The 20712-nt window shown below is 41.4% G+C and overlaps 1 protein-coding gene across 1 annotated transcript; it reads left to right on the forward strand.

Annotated features, from left to right (window-relative positions):
- Window positions 1-5472: 5472 nt before the first annotated feature.
- zgc:113307 (uncharacterized protein LOC553753 homolog) lies at window positions 5473-10768 on the forward strand. Its single transcript, XM_047583216.1, has 5 exons — window positions 5473-5935; window positions 7238-7568; window positions 7713-8037; window positions 8580-8897; window positions 10041-10768. Exons 2-5 carry the CDS (start codon window positions 7263-7265, stop codon window positions 10190-10192), a joined length of 1101 nt encoding a protein of 366 aa, XP_047439172.1. The 5' UTR covers window positions 5473-5935; window positions 7238-7262; the 3' UTR covers window positions 10193-10768.
- Window positions 10769-20712: the final 9944 nt, after the last annotated feature.

The following is a 20712-nucleotide window of genomic DNA, read 5'->3' on the forward strand; positions in this document are numbered from 1 at the left end:
CACTGTCCTTTATCGCATTTATCAACACACAGCTTTGTGAGACTTCTGTGTGGAAAAAAATAACAACAACATGCAGATGTAGGAGAATAAATCAATATATACAAAGATATACAAATCATTCTCGTGGTATTTAGCCTTTGTCCCTGTGCCAGGCAGAGTTTAATAATCAGGGGGATCTCTTTGTTCCTCTCCGACAACCTAACATCTTGTAAAGGGTTAAATGAAAACATGTGTGACAGGCTTCATGTGTTGTCTGTCTGGGCTTAACGTGGGCCTCTTCCTGCCTCTGTATCTCTCTACCTTTCCTCCAACTTGAGTTCCATCTGAACCAGTTCTCTCTTTTATCTTCCCTCTCTCCCAGCGACTGTATGTTCATTTATTGAATTGTCATGGGAAAATTCTTTTTCTGCATTTCACCCATCCTTTCTTTCTTACACTCAGAGTGACTTTTGTAGCAGTTTGGTGGTCAACACACCTCAGTCATGGCAATTGAAAGCTGGCTTTATAAAATAAAGAAAACATCAATAACTTATAGGCCTGAAGTTTTTCTGTGAGAATGTGTGACTAGGCCTCACTGCCTTGTTTCCACTAATTATTCTAAGCTGAGCAAAACAAAGTGAGTTATGGCTTGAACATATGCAAGAGTGGTATCACTTTTTGACTTCTAACAGAATAAATGTCAACCATCTTGGTTCATGATCAAAGACCAGCCCTGTCAACACTTGTCATTATTAAAGGGCCTGTGGATCAACAGAATGAAAACGTCTGCGTGGTTGTGTGATTCACACATGCCATGAAGTGTTTCTTACTGTAGCCATTGCGTCTGTAGTCTGACAATAAAGGTTTTTAAACAGAAAAAGGAAGAAAGGAACTACCAGATGTCCACACTGGAGGACTGTGTTTCCGTAGGCGTCTGTGGACACCAGATGCAGCTAAGCAGATATTTCAGTGTACTGCCCAGCCATGCAAAACACTCAACAGACATTTTTTTTCAAAGCATCTTAATGTCTCTCTAAACGGATAAGAGGGGGTATTAGGGTCAGAGTGACTTGAACCTGCTTGAACTTCAACTCTTTATCCCTCACTTACGGCCTTACGAGCCTGTTAATTCTTCATCCAACTTCACAGATCTGCTCATTTTTTTACGAGATTTTTAGTCAGATAAAGTTGATTGCGCATGGGACAGAAAGATAAGGTATCAGCATAAACAAATGGCACGAGGAGATGTCAAAGGGAGAGGAATAAAAAGGACAGAAGTAATTAGGTTGACATAAATGGATACTTAGACTTCAAAGTAAGAGGCCGCACTAGACTTTGGGTAGTTGCAAACTCATCTCCCCCCACAGCAGCGCTGGGCAGGGATCACAAGATCAGAGGATCTAACCCTTTCAGCTCTGGCTGTGAACTCTTCACAGGAATCCTGGGAATCTGCTCTGCTCTGTGGCACTCAGCTCCAGAAGAAGAACCAGGCCTAGATACAACTAATAACAAGGATGTCACAAACTCTCCACGCTATGGAGCATTTGGCCAGCAGTATTCCAGGAACCAGTGCAGTGCCAATTATCTGTTTATGGCATTCAGATGTTCTCTAAAGTGACTGTCATACACATTCATAAAAGGCAATAATACATTTGCAATAATAAAAAAAGCCCAGTTAAGTGAGATGAGATGTTGGAAACCTGTTGCTTGTTACCAAAGTAGGTTGTGTGCACGGAGAGAACTCATGAGTTTGTGGTCACACCCTGGAAAGTCACGTACACAACTTGTGAACTCTGACCTTGTTAAAAACTTCCACTTAGGAGGTTGTGAATACCGCAAGAGTAATCTTTTTTTTTTTTTTTTTTTTTTGTGAACACCATGTGAAGGCATCACAATTTACAACGACTAAATGCTGAAGAGAAACAATCAATAAAATTAGAATCACAAACAGTTCTTGACACACAGCAGCCTCAGTCCACCACTCATTTCCTGGACTTTGACCTTAACCGTAACCTTTACATGCCTTACCCAGCTTTTACAAACCTTAACCAGAAGCCAGTGGAGAACCTTGTGAGACTTTTACCTCCACAGAGTGATTTATGCAAGTACACACATACACACACCCTGAAACTAGCAACACATCAACAGCCTTTATGAAGTAAGCATGCCCTGCTCATTGACTATATGCTGTCATTTTTCCCTCCTTCGCAATGTTACGCATGCTATAAAACACTTGTCAATGAAGAAGATGCACCAATACTTTAGTAATACAGAGAATCTGAACAGATAAGAGTTTATGAAAAGATTGTCTTAGTGGTCCTTGGACAATGTGGCTGCTGAAGGTAACTTGAACCATGGTGCCCCAGGCCACGGGGGCAGAAGAACCAAGCAATAGAAAGCAGATGTCTATGTACACACACACACACACACACACACACGCAAATCTCACACAGATGTTCAAGATTACACCACGTCAAGCGTCTCATCTTTTTCTCATACTACAGCTTTTTATGTAAGGGTGTTTTAATCATGGGTCTGAGATAAATTGTGGCGTCTTCTTTGCAAAGTAGTGCAGTTTGAAATCTCCTGTGATAAACTGAAAAGAGGGACCTTAAACTCACACTGACACAGTGGTCTCAAATGCATGCAGCTGCAGTGTCCCCAGCCATGGGTAGCAAGAGAGAAGTCTGAAGTGAAATTCAGCACTCGGAGAAAGAACATGGGTTAAAAAGAAAAAAGCATAGAGATGATGCTATGGGGACTAGCTAAAAAATCGGTCTATGATATTATATATGTGTTATTGTGTTGCCCATATCCCATAAGATAAGAAGGTGTGTGCTGTTGATTAATGAGGGAATGGGGCCCTCTAGTGTAAGTCACTGGAAATGCTGAGGGATGGATGGTTCACACGCAGTCACAGAGGGAGGACACGCATCCATTTAGTAAGATGTTACTGGGAAAGAAACTGCAAAATAAATTAATTAATTAATTAAAAATCATGCTCATCGGTTTTTCATTCATTTCCAAAATACTCACCCTAATCATAATGTCTGCTTGTCTTACTCTCACCTTTAGACCAAGCATACTCTTTTAAAAGTTTAAATATACAAACTCATAACTCAAACACTGTAAAGTGTTTTATATTTATGAGAAACTGTTATGCAAGCATCAATGAGACATCTTGAGAGCAGTAATTCATTATTTTATATCACCAGTGAATAGTTATCACCAGATTCTGCAGTTACTCTTACGTAACTGGGGCTGTTTAGCATCTTTAAAATAATTGTTTCACAGTCCCTAGCCCCTGGATTGGACTATAATCAGGGTTGCCACAGAGGCTGTTTTTAGCACACAAGGTCATAAACCAGTCCATAAATGCTAACTAGCCTCTGATCCACAAAAGTGTTTCTGAACACAAATTTCCATGTGTATTCTTTACACACTGATTTCACGGAAAAATGAATTCCTCATTTGTTTAGCCACAAATACTGAACAGAAGATGTTTCTTAGTGTTAGATCTTGGACATTGATCAAGTGCAAAATGAGTTTTGTTTATACGTTCTACATCCTCAGATTTAAGCATTAAGAGCCTGTTCCTTCACTTCTTATGACAGAAATAACATTATTCATATTGTAAAGAATGTCTACAGTGAATACATAAAATATAAAACAACGTGCAGGAGTACAGGAGTTACCCTGGAGCAGAGCCAACAGTAGGAGGAAACAGGCCTTTCCCTTTTCCAGTTTATGACCAGATGGAGACACAGCAGAACACACAGTGTGTAGGATGATGTGAGGAGCTTGCAAATTGCTTTTGACGCATTGTTTCATCTCTTATTTGTTTGAGAAACATTCAACGTACACAAGAAACTAAATTTGGAACACAACATCTATTAACCAGAAACTGCATACAAGAAAGAGAAGAAATGTAAAATCCGATCACACACAATATTAAAACCACTGACAGGACACAATTCATTGTTCTTCTGGGAATTTTTTGGACCTGGCATTCACTATGGATGTTACCTAGACATGTAGCACCCACCTAGACCAGACCAGACACCCCCACCTCATAGTAATGACACTCCTTGATGGCAGCAGCCATCCCCAACAGAATGCAGCCTCTCACACACACACACACGCACACACACACACACACACACACACACACACACACACACACACACACACACACACACACTTTAGGAACAGGTGTTGACCTGGCCTCCAAATAAACTAGATCCCAAACTGATCAAGTATCTGTGGGATGATCCACAGAGGCCCCTCCCCTTAACCCATATGACCCAAAGGCCCCCACTAACAACATCCTGTTACCAGACACCACAGGACACCCTCAGAAGGTTATGCCTGATCGGCGTATGTTGATAGTCTAGCAGTTCACCACTTTGGGCCAGAATTAATAATCTCAAATAATAAATCAATGCTATGTTCTGTACTTTTAAAAGAAATAATGTGTCGATTGGCATGGCCATAATATTTGATACAGATATCCATGGTGCACTGATGATAAATCCCACTGATGAGCTACTGGAATTACCTTTAGTGCCAGTCCTGGTATTTGAGGAAGACCATCTTTATCCTCACTTATTCATAACTCTCTATCTCTTGCTGTTTCTCTAACCAGCCCTCATTGCAATCAGCCACTTATTGCTGTGAAACTTTAAATATGTTTCCATCCACTGGTGTCAGCTGTCATTTCAGTTCAAATCTGCTGCAGCACTCCTCCACTGTCTTCACCTCTAGTCTTCATCAGTAGTCCTCTCCTCATCCCATCCAGACCTTCATGTCATCACCACCAGTGTCCAGTGGTAAAATGTGATGATGTGATGATTTTATTTCTCTCCCTTGTTATGAAATAATATCTTTACTATTCACTCAGAAAGAATGATTGAAATTAACTAGTAACTAGTAACTATGGGACGAATTGACATTTTTCTGACATTTTAGGAAACTTGCCATTAACAACTTGGTCTCACTGAAATCTGCACCTGGAACACACATGCATGTAATGTATGATACTGGTCTGCACAGCTATGAACTGTAACATAAAATGCTGCAGCTGCATTCAAGACATGCAGAAAGTGAAGCACATGTTCTTTTGTAGTCTTTGGTGGAAAGAAAATGCTCCTTGCCCTCTCAAAAAAGAAGTTCTGAAAAGTTCTCATCATAAATTTTAACTCCACCGTGGGTGAGATTCTTTTTAGGTTTCCTAGAGGGAGCTCTTTACAAGCTCTGATCAGGAAATAATTACCCCTATTTTTCCATCTTGTTCCCTCCCCAGCCTCTTTCTCCTCTCTTCACACAGTGCTCCCCTCCGATTTAGGGAAGGAATCTGGAATCGTTTTCCTCTCCTCTGGACAGACGCACACACATGCACACCCACATTCAGACAGACACACGCATACACACTGAATGGTCTCCTTGGCTCCCCAGGTACTTTGTTCCTCTAGCGCCTCCAGGCAGAACACCTACCCTCCACTCAGCCGTACAGATATTCACGCGCACATAAGAAGATAAACTTGAATACCGATCAAAAAAATATCAAATTTCATGAAACACTGAGCCAACGCAATTCAAATCCAGCTGCAACTCGTTTCTTTCTACTTCTTTCAGTCTATTTTTGTGTGTGTGCATCACCACTGTGCAAGCAAACATGTTTCCACCAAATGTGTTCAGCTAGGCTGCGAGAAGGGGAAAGGAAGAAATGAGTTAGGGAAGATTATGGAGGAGGTCTGGGGTCTGGGATGTGGGCAGCGTTTGAAGAAAAGGAATGTATCAGAGAGTAGGCAACCGTCGCTGGTAGCTGGAAAACACACACACACACACACACACAACCAAATGCAGGTAGACTGACACACACTCCTGTGCAGCTCCTGAGGGTTTCACTGGGGATTTAAGACAACCTGCCTACGTTGTGTCACGTCTGATCAAACAGGTAAGTGCCAGTTTGCTGTTTGTTTCTTGTCTGCTTCAATTTCCTCTTAGTGCAAGGCAGGCAAAACTGGAAATGATCAAAACCACAACGTGTGGTTGTTGAATTACAGTAATCTCTTGGCAACAGCCTGCTGCTGCTGCACTATAGACAGATAGATAGACAGAACAGTGAATGAGAAAAGCCAGATTTAACTTTGCAGTCAACAGTCAAACTTCCTGATGATGCAAATACTTCTGACAAATTGGTGTGTTATACAGTAAATTGGTGTGCGCGTGTGTTTCTGTGCAAATGTTTTTGATTGTTACTGTAACCACACATGCAAAAGAAAAATGTATCTATCCACTGCATTTCCATTTAACTGAGTTTGCTTAATAGACACAAACCTCAACGATGTAGTTTTACCTCAGTTTTTCATTTTCATATTCAAAAATTCTTTAAAGTCCAAGTCACTACTTAAAGAGTCACTCCAGGAGTTTACCATGATGCACTTTCATTCAGAGACAGATTTGACAAAACTAAACATCTACAGATATGCATGAAGCTGTATATGGAACCAGTTACACCTTCAGTAGGCAATGTACACCATTTCAACAAACAAATCTGAAGTTTCTCAAAATCTCAAAACAGGTTGAAAACTGTTTGAAGGCAGCAACTGTATTTACTGGCGATAACAGCAAATGGAAATTATTTCTCAGAATTCTAGCCAGACAATAATTGGCCTTTTTCCATTTTTCTGTGAGCAACTGTGATCTGACTTTATGCTTCGGCACAGTGATGGAAGTTGGTTATCCTGCTACACAACCTGTCACCTGCGGGTCTCCATCTAATCTTTCCCAGCAAGTTTACTTACCACAAAACTGTAAATGTTGAAATATGTTCAACTCCGGCTTTTTCCCACCATCCAAAGACATGCTTGTTAGGTTCATTGGTGATTCTAAAGTGGCTGTAGGTGTGAGTGTAAATGGATATCTGTCTGTGTTAGCCCAGTGATAGACTGGAGCCTTCTCCAAGATGTACCCTGCCTCTCACCCAGTGACAAATATGCTTCATTTTCTTGCAATCCAGAAACAGAGGTAACATCTGGGGAATAAATACTAAATACCCACATCAGACCTCAACCTCAACCTCAATGGTCCCAGGTTTTAAAAACATGTTGTTCCCAAATCCGAGTCAAGACACCCTTGGAAATCAGAGATGCCACCAAGTCCCTTAAAAAAACCTCAAAAGACAAGATACGACTTTCACCAGTGTTGTGATTGCCACTTGTAAAATCTCAGATTTGCCTTAACATTTATTCTACAGGATTGTCATCACACCAGTTGTCTCCATGGCTCTCTTGCACTATGCCATGTTGGTGCTACTATGTGGTTTTGGTTCTGCCACGACCACCGTTGTGGTTGACGCAGACTATGGAGGCATTCCTCTGTGGATTAACCGCCTGCTGGGTGAGCCCAGTGTGCTGAGTCTGCAGGGCCGAATGGATCCAGCCTGGTTCAGGGCTAATAACCCAGAGGCCTGCCCTCAACAGTGTGACTGCCCCATCCAGTGGCCCACAGCGCTCTACTGTGACCACAGAGGCCTGGTGCACATCCCTGACCACCTGCCAGACCGAACTGAATACTTGTTTCTACAGGTGGGAAAACACAGACACGGACACTGAGCATGTGTTATCTTTACAGTGGTCAGCCACAAACCCACAGTGGTTTTCCATTTACTGTTCACATGGTACCTTTCACACAGTAGTTAATCTACACTACACTTTACTATGTATTCCCAGGGAAACAACATCTCCTCCCTATCCTCTTCTGACCTGGCCAACATTACCAGCCTTCGTTGGCTCATCCTGGATAACAACAAACTGCAGAGTGACACACTGGAGCAGGCAGCTTTACAGAACCAGACCCAGTTGCTTTACCTTTTTGCCAACCACAACCAACTGACTTTGGTGCCGAGTGATTTACCAGCCGGACTCAAGCAGCTACGACTGGCCCACAACCAAATCAGCAGCATCACCCCAGGAGCCTTCCAGAACCTGCACAACCTGACGCTGCTCCTGCTACAGGGAAACAAACTGCAAATCATCACAGAGGGAGACCTCAAAGGTGGTGTAAAGTGTCTCTTTCTTTCTTTGTACTTGCAGAACTAAGGATGGAAAATGATGAACCAACTGTCTATTTGTGTCATAGTCAATGGTGATGTGATTAATTATAATAACTATAAACTATATAATAATTACTTATAATAATAATATAATATAATTACTTAAAATATGTGAAAAAGCTCTGTGTCAGGCTGCATCCTACTGGGGATGTCTGCTGCCATCAAGGAGTGTCATTACTATGAGGTGGGGGTGTCTGGTCTGGTCTAGGTGGGTGCTACATGTCTAAGAAACATCCACATGAATGAATACCAGGTCTAAAAATTTGAAAACACTAAAATGTCACAAGATGGCCAACGTTATTTACTTCTGCCGTCATAATGTTATGGATGAATGGTGTATATAAAATACAGCCAATAAAACATTTTTGGTTAAAATAGCAGGGAATACATTTAGTTGGTTTAGAAAGTTAAAACTGTTGGATTATTATGTACAGTACTGATCATTTGTGAATGAGTGTGTGGATGTCTTCTTGTTGTCTTCTAGGCCTGGTCAGTCTGAACCTGCTGGACCTCAGTGGAAATTTGTTTTCAACCATACCCAGGCCTCTACCGCCCTCCATCCAGCAGCTCTATCTGTCAAACAACTCTCTCTCTGGACTGGCTGAGAACAGTTTTGAGGGATTTTTCAACCTCAAGTACCTTCGTTTGAGTCACTGTGGCCTGAAGAACCTTAGTATCCACCCACAGGCCTTCAACCACTCCAGCTTGGTGGAGCTGGATCTTTCTTATAACAAACTGACCAAAATTCCCACAGTGCCCACCACTCTGCAGTACCTATACCTGGAGGCCAATGAAATAAAAGGTGAGGGGCAGCTACAGAAAGAAAACACGTGCAAGTATACTATTTACCTAATTTCTCACACATGTGCACACATTCATGCATTTTACCTTTCATAGTTAGTGAGTTATGTGGCTGAACACCTGGGGAAGTGTAAGAAACAATCCTGCTATGCAGAAGAAGAAATGTGGAAAATGTGACAGGAAACCTTCACAGAAGCAGCCTCTTGGAACACATCCAAACCTCGTCGTTGCATGACGGATGTGGGAGGGGTTACATTTGAGCAGCAAGTGAAAGGCAGAGGAGGGACATGGAAAGAAAAGAAGTGAGGAGAAGGCGGAGGAGAGAATCAGGGAGGGAATATTGGTTGGATGGATGTGGGGAAAGTAGGTTAGCAAAGAGGCGAGGAGAGTGGTATGAGAACATCTGTGATGGATTCAGAAGTAAGAGTGCCAGATGAACCAGAAGCACACACTGTTCCCCCCTTCAGTCTCCCCTTTCCTCTCCCTGGCTGCTCGCCATCACTTTGACCGAGGGGACTTATATCATGGTGCAGCAAGACTTTACCCAGGAGCCAAACTATGACTGACATGACCAACCAGCAGCTGTGAGCTGGTGTTCAGTTCTGGTTCACGACTTCTGGCAGAGTGAAAGTATGCTCTTGTTTCTCGATCTATGATGCAGCAGACAGTGCACGAGCGAGACAGACAGACAGGCAGCAGAACACTTCCACAATAACATACACCTCATCGTCTAACTAGCAGCCCTCAGCTACCGCCGTTCCTGTGTGCCAAGGCCCTGAGCTGAGAGAAACTCTATGACTGAAATGTCAGAGAAAAAGCGGGAGGGGGTGTTGTGGTTTCCTTTGCCTCCGTTTTCACCACAGCACCTGTCTAATGGTAAATGCAGACTCTATGAGAGGAAGAGGGACATTTGCAGAGTGCACAAAGCACCTTTGATTTGACAAATCTCATAACAAGACTGCAGTGTTTCACCTTATTTGAACAGGATTTATATATGCTACACAATGAGTAACTAAAGACCTCTAGACTGTTTCAGTATATACAGCCTCTTAGAAATACAACAATAGCCAGGTTGACATCACATTGGTAAATGTACAAGCTTTAAAACAAAATATTCTTGTCTGTTTTTCTCTGTTCACTGTAGAGTTCAGTGTGCCCAGTTTATGCAGAGAGGTGGGACCTCAGTCCTATTCCAGGATCAAGATCTTACGACTGGATGGAAACAAAATGTCCTACCAGCAGCTACCCCCCGACTGGGTTTTCTGCCTGCGAGTGATTCAAAGTATTTACATTTGAAATATTTAGAAATAAATATACAAGATCTCCAGCTTGTGACTGGAAAGTCAAACAATCAAGACCAGAGGACACCGGAGTAAACTTATCATCAGAGGCTGAACTCAACACTAAACCAGTCTGATTTTAGGTCAATGCAAAAAGAAATGATCAAAACTGTTCTCAAAGCAGTGCAGTCCCATGACTGTCTCTCCCTCATATTTCCATCCTTTCCAAGTTCTGCCTCATCAGTCTGCTACATCTGTGTGTTATTAACAAACAAGCACAGCGTCTCATTGCTGACCTCACTGAATACTCAGCTCTGGTTACAATGAGCTGTGTCGGGGGAAAGGGAAAACATGCCCGAATGGTAAAATCCAGTAGCTTCTCCGTGACAGAATCTGACTCGGTTAGCTGGACAATGTTCAACAGCAACGCAGCTGGGCAAGAAAACATGTTTTACTTGAGACATTAAAGTATTAACACATTTGTAAACCTTGTTTAAATAAAATGTTGGTACTTGAAGATTGATGTTCATGATCCTTGCCATGAAATTTGTTATGTACATTAAAACAGAGAAATAAAATAGCTTTTCATATACCGTGTACTTGTCTTATCTTAAATATGGAACAATAAGCTGGTTCACATGGCACCTGAAATGTAACTACATTAAGCAGATCATTGTGTAAGATATACATGGAAAAAATGAGTCATATGAGGACATCAGCATCAGCAATGACATGTCAGCGACAGCCCCCAAATAATAATAATAATAGTGTAGTATGTAAAGTGTAAAAAACCCAATGTACAGTCCAGTGTGACTCTTTCTTGATACTGGGATATTTGGTCTTCACTGATACATTAAAGGATTTGACTTTACACTTGTGTGTACCGCTGGTGTGCTCTGGTTCTCAGGCCTGTGCTTTATCATAACATCATCTCACAGTTTGTTTTGGAGGAAGTTTCCAAATGAGTAGAGCTGGTGGCTGTGTTCCAACCCTGTGTAGACAGATAAAGACGTCAGTGGCAAAAAATGGAGGTATTGCCGATAGTGGTAAAAACCTGAGATTTCTTTGAGTGCTATGCAATACTTGGAAGTGTATATTTAAAAAAATAATAATAATAAAAAAATCTACAACTGTAATTCAGTGTCGTATAATTGTAACATTCATATCTCTGCATTTATGCAGCAGGTGACTACAGCTGACGTAGAGTTAATAGATATATTTATAGCTGCTACAGTCTGAGGTGGATCAGAGAGTGTGTTTGTCTGCAAAACCAAAGTGAGTTATAATTTCCTGCCACATGAAATACCAAAACAAATACCATCTGCGTCATCTCACCGACCATGAGGGATGGAAGAATGACCCTCACAAACAATGACTACTGTTATAATCTTGTGTTGCTTTTCTCATAATAACAGTGCTTCCTAATAATAATGACCTAGAGCGCTCATTATTGCGACTTCTTCTATTTTCCCATGGTTACAAGATACACCGACCGGCAAAACATTATGACCACCTCCTAATACAGTGTAGGTCTCCTTTGTGCCTCCAAAACAGTTGTGACTCATCAGAGAATGGACATGGGTCTTCAGAGGGTGTCCTGTGGTAAATTTGTGCTGTTCTTCATGTTTTCTGAGTTTTTTTTGTGTGTGTGTCTGTGTCAGGCTGCATCCTGCCGGGGATGGCTGCTGTCATCAAGGAGTGTCACTACTGTGGAGTGGGGGTGTCTGGCCTGGTCTAGGTGGGTGCTACATGTTTAAGTAACATCCATGTGAATGAATACCAGATCCAAAAGTTTTAGCAGTCCCAGCAGAACATTGTATTGTAAAAAGGTGGTCAGTGTTATTTACTTCTCCTGTCAGTGGTTTGTGCCTGTTGGTGTATGTGGCGAACATTTCTGAGCTGAGGGGGTTTCCTCATAATTACGAAACACTAAATCAGAATTGTGAGCTGTATAATTAGAAAAAAGCTCAAGCAGTAAATATAAAGGGTGTGTTCTTTTGAAACAGGGAATGGTGAAAATGATGATGGTTTGCTTCAGTTTATATTGCCTGCATGGCGATAGAGAGCAAAATGTGTAAGTAATGTGTAAGTAATACTTAATGTGTAATACTGAATTTTAGATTTCCTTGCTGTTGCATACAACAAGGAGCCCAAACAGTTTTGGTTTGTGGACCATTAAAACAAAACAATGTCTGTTTTTGATAACTTGTTATTGAATTTACACTTTGTATATATATTGTACATAACATAGGTTAACACAGGATAGGTTTTCATTCAAATAGGCTTCAAGAGATAAAACTGTCCAATGATACATAAATAGATATTCATATAACTCATAAAACAACTCATAAAACGACATTGATTAATTTGTGGGAAACGACAAATTGGAAGTTTGTTAAAAGCAACAATAAAATTTATGACTTTGATGACTTTTAAATCATATGCTTCCTTCAGATGGTTTTCCTGGAGATGAAGTGTGTAACACTGGGATACAGATACTTACCACCACATAACATGGTCTGTACTACGTGTTCTCTCTCTCTCTGCCATGTACCATTACTAAATTCACTGCTGTATTTTCCAGGTGACACCATGTCTTCAAAATGCTGTGAGTGTGTTTGATGGTCTGATCAGATTGTGTTATGTCTGGACCCACTTTTAACAGAAACAGGCGTCGTACACACAGAGCCCCATTGACGGGTGAGAATAAACCATAAAAGTCTACATGAACTTCTTCCAGTGACGACCAGCCAGTAGTCTGCCGAATACTTCTGAAGTCATGGTGGAAGGAGACAAGTTGGAGGAATAAACTCACTGGTTCCATGTTGCCGCTGAAAGGCTGTAAACACAATATGAACCACATTATTAAAGGAACAGTCCGAGAAGTGTACTTAGTCACTTTCCATGATGATAGAACTTTACTTATTTACTTTGACCAATATTTTTTCCATTGTTACATGTAGCGCTAGGGTGGCACAGCAGCTCGTGGTTAGCACTGATGCCTCCCAGTGAGAAGGTCTTGTTAGGCTAACTGGTGATAATAGGCTGGCGACCTGTCCAGGGTGTACCCTGCCTCTCGGCTGACAGCTGGGATAGGCTCCAGCAACCCCCACGACCCTAGTGAGTTCGATTGTAGAAGATGAGATGAGATGAGACATGCAGTACTAGCAACAAGTACAGTGTCCTGGTGGCTGGGCTCAGTGAACTTCAGTTTGAGAAAACACAAATAAGTCCTGGAGCCTAACTCAGCTGGCTGATATGCTACCACACTCACACCTACAGCCAATTCAGAATCCCCAATCAAACTAGCAAACATGTCTTTGGATGGTGGGAGGAGCTGGAGTACACGTGGGTTATCAAACCAATTATAAACCAGTTAAAATGCTTAACATTATGGAGGGGAATTTTTTCAATCAGACAATCAACAATGCACACTCTTATATCAGGTCAGATTAATATGTAATGCGTCAGCCTGGAAAACGTTATGGGTTAGATTACATCGTGACTGAAATTACATTAAGTTAAGCCTTATTTAGGGGTTTCTTGTCACGTGTTAATGCTAATGCTAACCATAATTTTTCTTTCGTGTAGATGCTGGGTTTCTCAGTTAGGTACTGTAAATGTCTGGCAATTACATGGTGGGCAGTTCTTACAAATTAAGTTGAGTTAATCATTATTTGGGGGATTATTGTTACACGTTAATGTTAACTGCGAGTTACTGTAACATTAGATCCATTGGTGTCCAAGCAGAAGTTGCATTTAGTACTTTACCCTCCACAGTGGTTCCACTTCTTGTAATATCTTTGTTAGAGAGGCTTCTCTTGATAAAGACAGACCAGACTTCGTCCCCTCTGTGTCCTCCCTTGGTCAAATCGTCACCCAGTGAGTGTAGGGGTCGGTGAATATAGTCCCATCAGTCAGTCAACTTTTTAAAATAACACTCACGTCTCAAAGAGTGAGTGTATTACTATATTCTCTAAAATATACGTTTTCCTCGTCCATTCTTCCCAAAACCATTCCATATGCTAACTGCCGTTTACAAGCTATAGTGTTTGAGATCTTTTGCTTCCAGTTAAGCCCCACCCCTCAAAATACATCGGTGACCATGTCCACCAACATGGTCACTGCAGCTCTGACACACTAAAGGAACACCAAACAAAGAGTATTAAAACGGCTACTTGAGTTTGTATGGTGTCCCTGGAGCTCCAGTGGCATTTACTGCAACTTTATTAGCAGCGTCCTTGTAACATCGCGTCAACATCCTAACATGAGTAACGGTCTCTCAGCCCCACACTCTCTGATCAAAATAGTAAAGGTTAAACATGCCTTCAACATAAGATACATCACAAAAACAAATATAATGTGCATGGAAAATACAACTCACCATAACACTATATCAGTGGGAGCCCTGAGCTTGTTTCTCTGCAACGAGACGGTCCCATCTAGGGGTGATGGGAGACATTGCCCTGCGCAAAGAAACTTTCTAAAGACGTTTGTTTTTTGTTCATTTGCTAGCTTGGGGGTTTTAATTAAGCGGTAATGGATTATGTGCTACCAGAGGGAGCAGCCCCGTTAAAAAGGTAGCCATGTGACTGAGGCAAGCATCTTGACCTGTGTCAAGAGTGAATCATAGACAGATATGAGGGAGAGAATACGATAATTTTGTTCAGAATCAGATACTAAATAAAATGGATGTGAATTTGTGTGAGTTATGTATTCTTTCTGTGCGGCCTGATACCAATTGACCCATGGACCGGTACCAGTCCGCGGCCCAGGGGTTGGGGACCACTGTTGTACCACATTCCTCCTTTTCAGAGCCATGGAGCACCGATCCAAAATGAAAGCAAGATTTATAGGGCATCAACAGCCGTATTTTAAAAGGAACCACATTTGAAATATGGCACGGTGCTTGTATTATTGAATCCTCACTAGGTGTCTCCAGCTCAAGGAGGAATATACAGATGCGTAAGTTTTTCAGGAATCGTCTTCTGGTTTGGAATTTATGCTGCATGAGGGTGCACTGTATAGCCTATATTTGCCCAGTACATAAATGGTAGTTGTGAACCACTAAGTGAAGGTGCTTCTCAAGGCCATCATTGTTCTTATTATAGTAATAAATAATCAGTAATGGCCACTAAGAGACCACCACAAGCTTGTGGCTTTGAGAACCTCAATGAAGATAAAGTTAAGTGAAAATATATCTAAGAACTGATGTTAAAAATGGTTGACATAACAATCTGCTCCAAAGGAGTATGTGACTTACTGTGAAATTTAAACAGACGATGTGAGTTCTTATTCATTAAATTGTAGGAACAACAGTAATTCATGTTTCTTCTTTTCATAGTCAAGAGATTATTGTTACAAGCATTGAAGACTGAATAAAACTCTAGCTGGTAGGATCATTAAAGCTCTGGCCGTTCCTTTCCTCTGAACTCTGCCATGGAAACTGCCAGTGAAAACAGTCTGCTAGGAAGCTCTTCGCTGTGTCAACGTTAAGAGCTGCAGAGGTCTCTCTACCTCTCTTATCACATCCCCTCTGTATACAGACACTCACTTTCTATCAGTACAAAACATTTCTAGAAGTGTCAAATCTTTTGATTCTCATTAGAATTGAATTCACTGCTACGAGGTTTTAGTGTCTGGTAACAGGGAGTTGTTAGTGGGGGTCTTTGGGTCCTATGGGTTGAGGGGAGGGGACTCTGTGGATCATCCCACAGACACTTGATCTGTTTGGGATCTTGTGAAATTAGAGGCCAGGTCAACACCTTGTGCTGTTGTTGTGACAAGATGATTTTATTTATTTCTTCTGTCAGTGGTGATACTATCATACCAGCAGGTAATTTGTATTCATTATTCAAAAGTGGAAACTAGAAGGGCTACAATTATCCTGGAAGCTACACAAAACTAGCTATCAGAATATGAGTCTGATTATACACCATTTGAATTTCATTATATGCTGTGTTTCAACCAATGGAGAAAAAATATCTCATGTCCTTCATTGCATGAAGCATGCCTAAAAGTTTGATTGGCATAGCAGATCTTCGCTAAAGCATTATCAGTGTGCAACAGAGGGATTCCAGAGCAATATTCCACTACAAAACATCTGTGGACGGGGGTTCTTGTGGCTGCAGGCTGAGGAAGGAACCACAAACTGGCATACAGCTCTGATATCTCTTGTTATTCTACAGTTCGTGAAAACATTTGTGCATTTTTCTGTTCAGGTGAGATGAAGACAAAGAACAAGAAGTGTACCCTACAAACTTTAATTTACTTGTGTGACTTCCTTGATATGGGTTGTTAAGCTGTTAAGCCAATCAGGGTGGTCTCTATCACCATCGCTCTCTGCTGATAAATCAAAATGCTGTGTCTGCCCAGAGGGTTCCAGCTAGTGACACACAGCAAAAACTAGACCCTCAGATAGTCAGAGACTGGCAAACAACTGCTGGCAAAAAACACTGGCTTAGTGTGCCACAACCCCAGCATCATAAGAGTGGTAAAGGGAGGGAATGTTGGACATAAGTCAATCCCAATACAGAATTGCTTAGTATTGCTTCATATACTGGATATGATGTGTTGTGCAATTACCCTGATGCCAAAAATTACATTTGATGCCAGCTATTAGTAGCTTTGTCAAAAACATCAGACAGTGATACTTTTTAATGTCATACAGTAGCTAGAGCTTGAGCAAACTTCACTTTAGTTACAAAGCTGATGTTAACTTTATGAGTGGAATGTGCCCTTCACCACCGCTTTATTGGCTGAGTGAAATTATTGGTGTTTATGAAAATTAATTGAATTCACAGAGACCAAAGGCTGAGACAAAGCAGCTCCTCTTCTCGTCTGTGTAGCAGAGAATCCATCCACATCTGCAGCAGAGGGAGAAAAGAAGGGATACATGTTTGACTGCCAACTTAAGGTAGCTGTGGTTTCATGAATTGGACTGCGTGACTTACTGCATGGATTTCAGACAGCAGAGTGTTGGTGAGGTTCAAGAGTGATGTTGGTTCATTCTTGCAGTTGATATTCTTGTCCTTCCATTCAAAGGTCGAGATCCAGGGTCGAGGCTAAACTGGAAAAGTACTTTTTTACGGGCCTGTGTGATTTTGTGAGGGGACATGGTGGCCATGTTGAAACTGGGCTCCTTGTAGAGGCAACAAAATACATCAGATTTTATGAGGAAAAATTAAAAGATTAGAGAAAAGTCTCAAACAAGTATATTTTTGACCAGTCCCTCAACTTTACAGACTAAAACAGAGGAGATTATCATTGTCCTCCATTGTCTTAAGACAAAGAAGAAGATTGCCACTATGCTGCAGGCTACACTGCTGGTAACTCGTCTGCTAATTTGTGTTTTTTCTGATGCTGAGACATGTGTCAGACAACACTAATGCATAGTCTGATTGACCAAGTGACTCAAACTGACCCATAATACACAGACATGTTGGTACCTCCCAGCTATGTTAGGAGTCTGCTTGTACTGAGGAGGTTGGCTCTATCCCAGTGCAGACTTGTGATGCTTTAGTGGTTTTGGCTCGATGGCTGAGGAAGCTGTGAGTTACATTTACAGGCCTGTTTACAAGCAAGACTAAGACCTGCAGGCCTCTTATTAGACAGCCACATACAAACACTCACACACACAGATGCTGACTATGCTGTCTTGTCTTTCCCTTCAAGCCTGAGGAGGGTTTTTACTCCTTAATAAAGTCATACGACACCTGGAACAACTGTACACATTACATGACAGGAGGCTCACAATCCTCGGCTTCTAGCAGTAATGAATATTCAAACAAAGCTTAAAAAATAGGGAAGGCCTCTGGCTTACAGTAGTGGGTCCTAATAATATGGCAAGGTAGATATAATCTTCACAAAATCTTTTACTGAGGCCACCATCCTTAGACAAGGAAACAAGCAACACTTTCTTTTGTTCAAATGCCAAATTTGGCATTTAACTATCACATCTTTTATTTTTTATTATTTGGAATGGTTCTTGATATCAAACATAAAAGTGATGGAAAAGGATTTTGTTTATTTGTGATTTGTGATACCACACAGTTTGTCATGATACTGGAAGGGACTGCTTACAACTCGAGTTCCTGAGGTTTTTTCCACGGGACTGGTTGATGCCCGGCTGGGACATTTCACTGCGAAATATTCACAGGACTGTGTTTAGACAGATGAGGGAGTATTTTTCTATATTTTGTTCCTATTTCTACTTTATTTCCCTAAATGACTTGTCTTTCTCACTAAACAGTAAGATGTGAGGGAGGTGTCTCAGAGTGATCAAAGGTGTGAGACTGACCATTGAACAGTATGTATAAAGTATGTGCGTTGCGTGTGAGAGGAGGGTTTCGACCTCTTATGGAATCTATAGCAGACGTTCTTTATTTAACCAAAGGACCGACGCACCCTCATATGTGAAACACATGCAGCTTAGCCAACACAATATGAGCAACCACACACACACACACACACACACACACACACACACACACACACACACACAGACACACAAACACACACACTGCTGAACTGCACCAGTACTACTTATAGCTTATAAAGGCACATGGGCACGACCTCTCTCTTTTTTCTTTTTTTTTTGTCTATAAAGGAATCCATCTGTGCAAACATCTTCAGTCTTCCAGTCTTGCATCCGTATGCATTAAAAATGTTAAAAACCTAAGTGGCTTCTGAAGTTAAGTCAGAACCTTGAGTCCAAGTGAAGGCATAGCGGGTCTGCCAAGTATTGGATTTCTCAGAGTGAAAGTGAGTGTTGGATCAGGATTAGCTTTCACTGCTTTAAAATGATTCCATTGATGGTATGCTAACATTAGTTTAGCTAACATTGTTATAACTGATTAAATTGAAAAGAAGAATGAAAAGACTGTCAGGCTGTGACTTCAGATGAAAAAAAGGCTATAATGCACACAATACATCTTTATGCATTTTTCATAGTCTCTGAAGAATGCCATCCCTGAAAAAACAAAGCCTGCAGCTCATCAAACCTCGGGTGTAAACTGTGTGAGCTGAAGCCTGTCTGTGCCGGAGGATGTTTAATTTAGTGCATGATGGAGGAGCTTTGATTTGAAAGCGTCCACAGGTGGTTTCTTTCAGTTAACTCCAAAAACAGTAATTCAATAAATTTGATTTATTATGCGTCACTAGCGATCAGAAACATCACCAGCATCACAACCAGAGAAAACACTACATAGAAGGTGGCAAGCAAAATGTTTTAGCTTTTAACCAGAAGAAGCTGCAACTCGTATGGGTGGAGCCCCCTGCTCTAGAATGGCCTGGTAGAGAGGCATTAAAAAAAATAAGAAGGAGATGGAAGAGGAGGAAAAGTTTAGCTGCTTTTGGGGTCCACAGTAACTAATGGTGCTCAGTGTCTGTTATAACACATGGGACTGTGAACAGTTCAATGTACACCAATAAGGCATAACATTATGACCATCTTCCTTATATTGTGTAGCTCTTCCTAGTGCCTCCAAAACAGTTGTGTCTCATCAGAGGATGGACATAGGTCTTCTGAGGGTGTCCTGTGGTGTCTGGTAACAGGATGTTGTTAGTGGGGGCTTTGGGGTTGAGGGGAGGGGCCTCTGTGGATCATCCCACACCAGCCGTATTTTAGGGATCTAGTAAATTTGGAGGCCAGGTCAACACCTTGTGCTGTTCTTCATGTTATTTTGAGTTGTGTTTTTGTGTCTGTGTCAGGCTGCATCCTGCTGGGGATGGATGCTGCCATCAAGGAGTGTCATTACTATGAGGTGGGAGTGTCTGGTCTGGTCTGGGGGGTGCTACATGTCTAAATAACATCCACATGAATGAATCCCAGGTCCAAACGTTTCCCAGTAGAACGCTGAATTGTCACGAGATGTCATTAACATCACATGTCAGTGGTCATAATGTTATGGTTGATTGGCATATGTGCAGTGTGGCATTTTTTTTAAATTCATTAATTTGATTAGGCTTAGACAGACGGGAAGCAGACATTAGCAGGAAGCAATCTTTCCCAACATTATGTCATAAATTTCTTCCTCATGAATTCATAGATAAACAAAGTGATTTCCAGCATCCTATACTAAAGCAGGAAAAGCTTAACTCTGTATTGTGTGCTCTGTGTGTGTATTGATGGGAGCCTACTGGAGTGGAGACTGTGTTTTCACATTCCATCTGCTCTCAGTTTATACACTAAATCCCTCTGTTTTATTCCCATAAACACTCTGCATTGTTTTAAGTCATGTTCCTTCCTGTGATTGATTACTACTAATGTCATTTCTACAATGATTAAGATGATTAACGAGTCAGTGATTAACGAGTCAGTTATCTGTTAGTTGGGCACAAACATGAGTTTTGCCAGGATGAGCGTCCAAAGCTTTGGATCTTGAATTTACTCATGAAAGAAAAAAGTGGGCACATCATGCAGGACATAGATGTACACAGTGCTCAGAGGAAGCTGTATCATCTTGTTGCTGCAGTGAAACAGATTAAAAAGCTGTCTGTAAACATCGGGGTAACTATTAGTATTCCTTTGGCTGC

This window comes from Mugil cephalus, chromosome 4, assembly GCF_022458985.1.
Source record: "Mugil cephalus isolate CIBA_MC_2020 chromosome 4, CIBA_Mcephalus_1.1, whole genome shotgun sequence".
Lineage (NCBI taxonomy): Eukaryota > Metazoa > Chordata > Actinopteri > Mugiliformes > Mugilidae > Mugil > Mugil cephalus.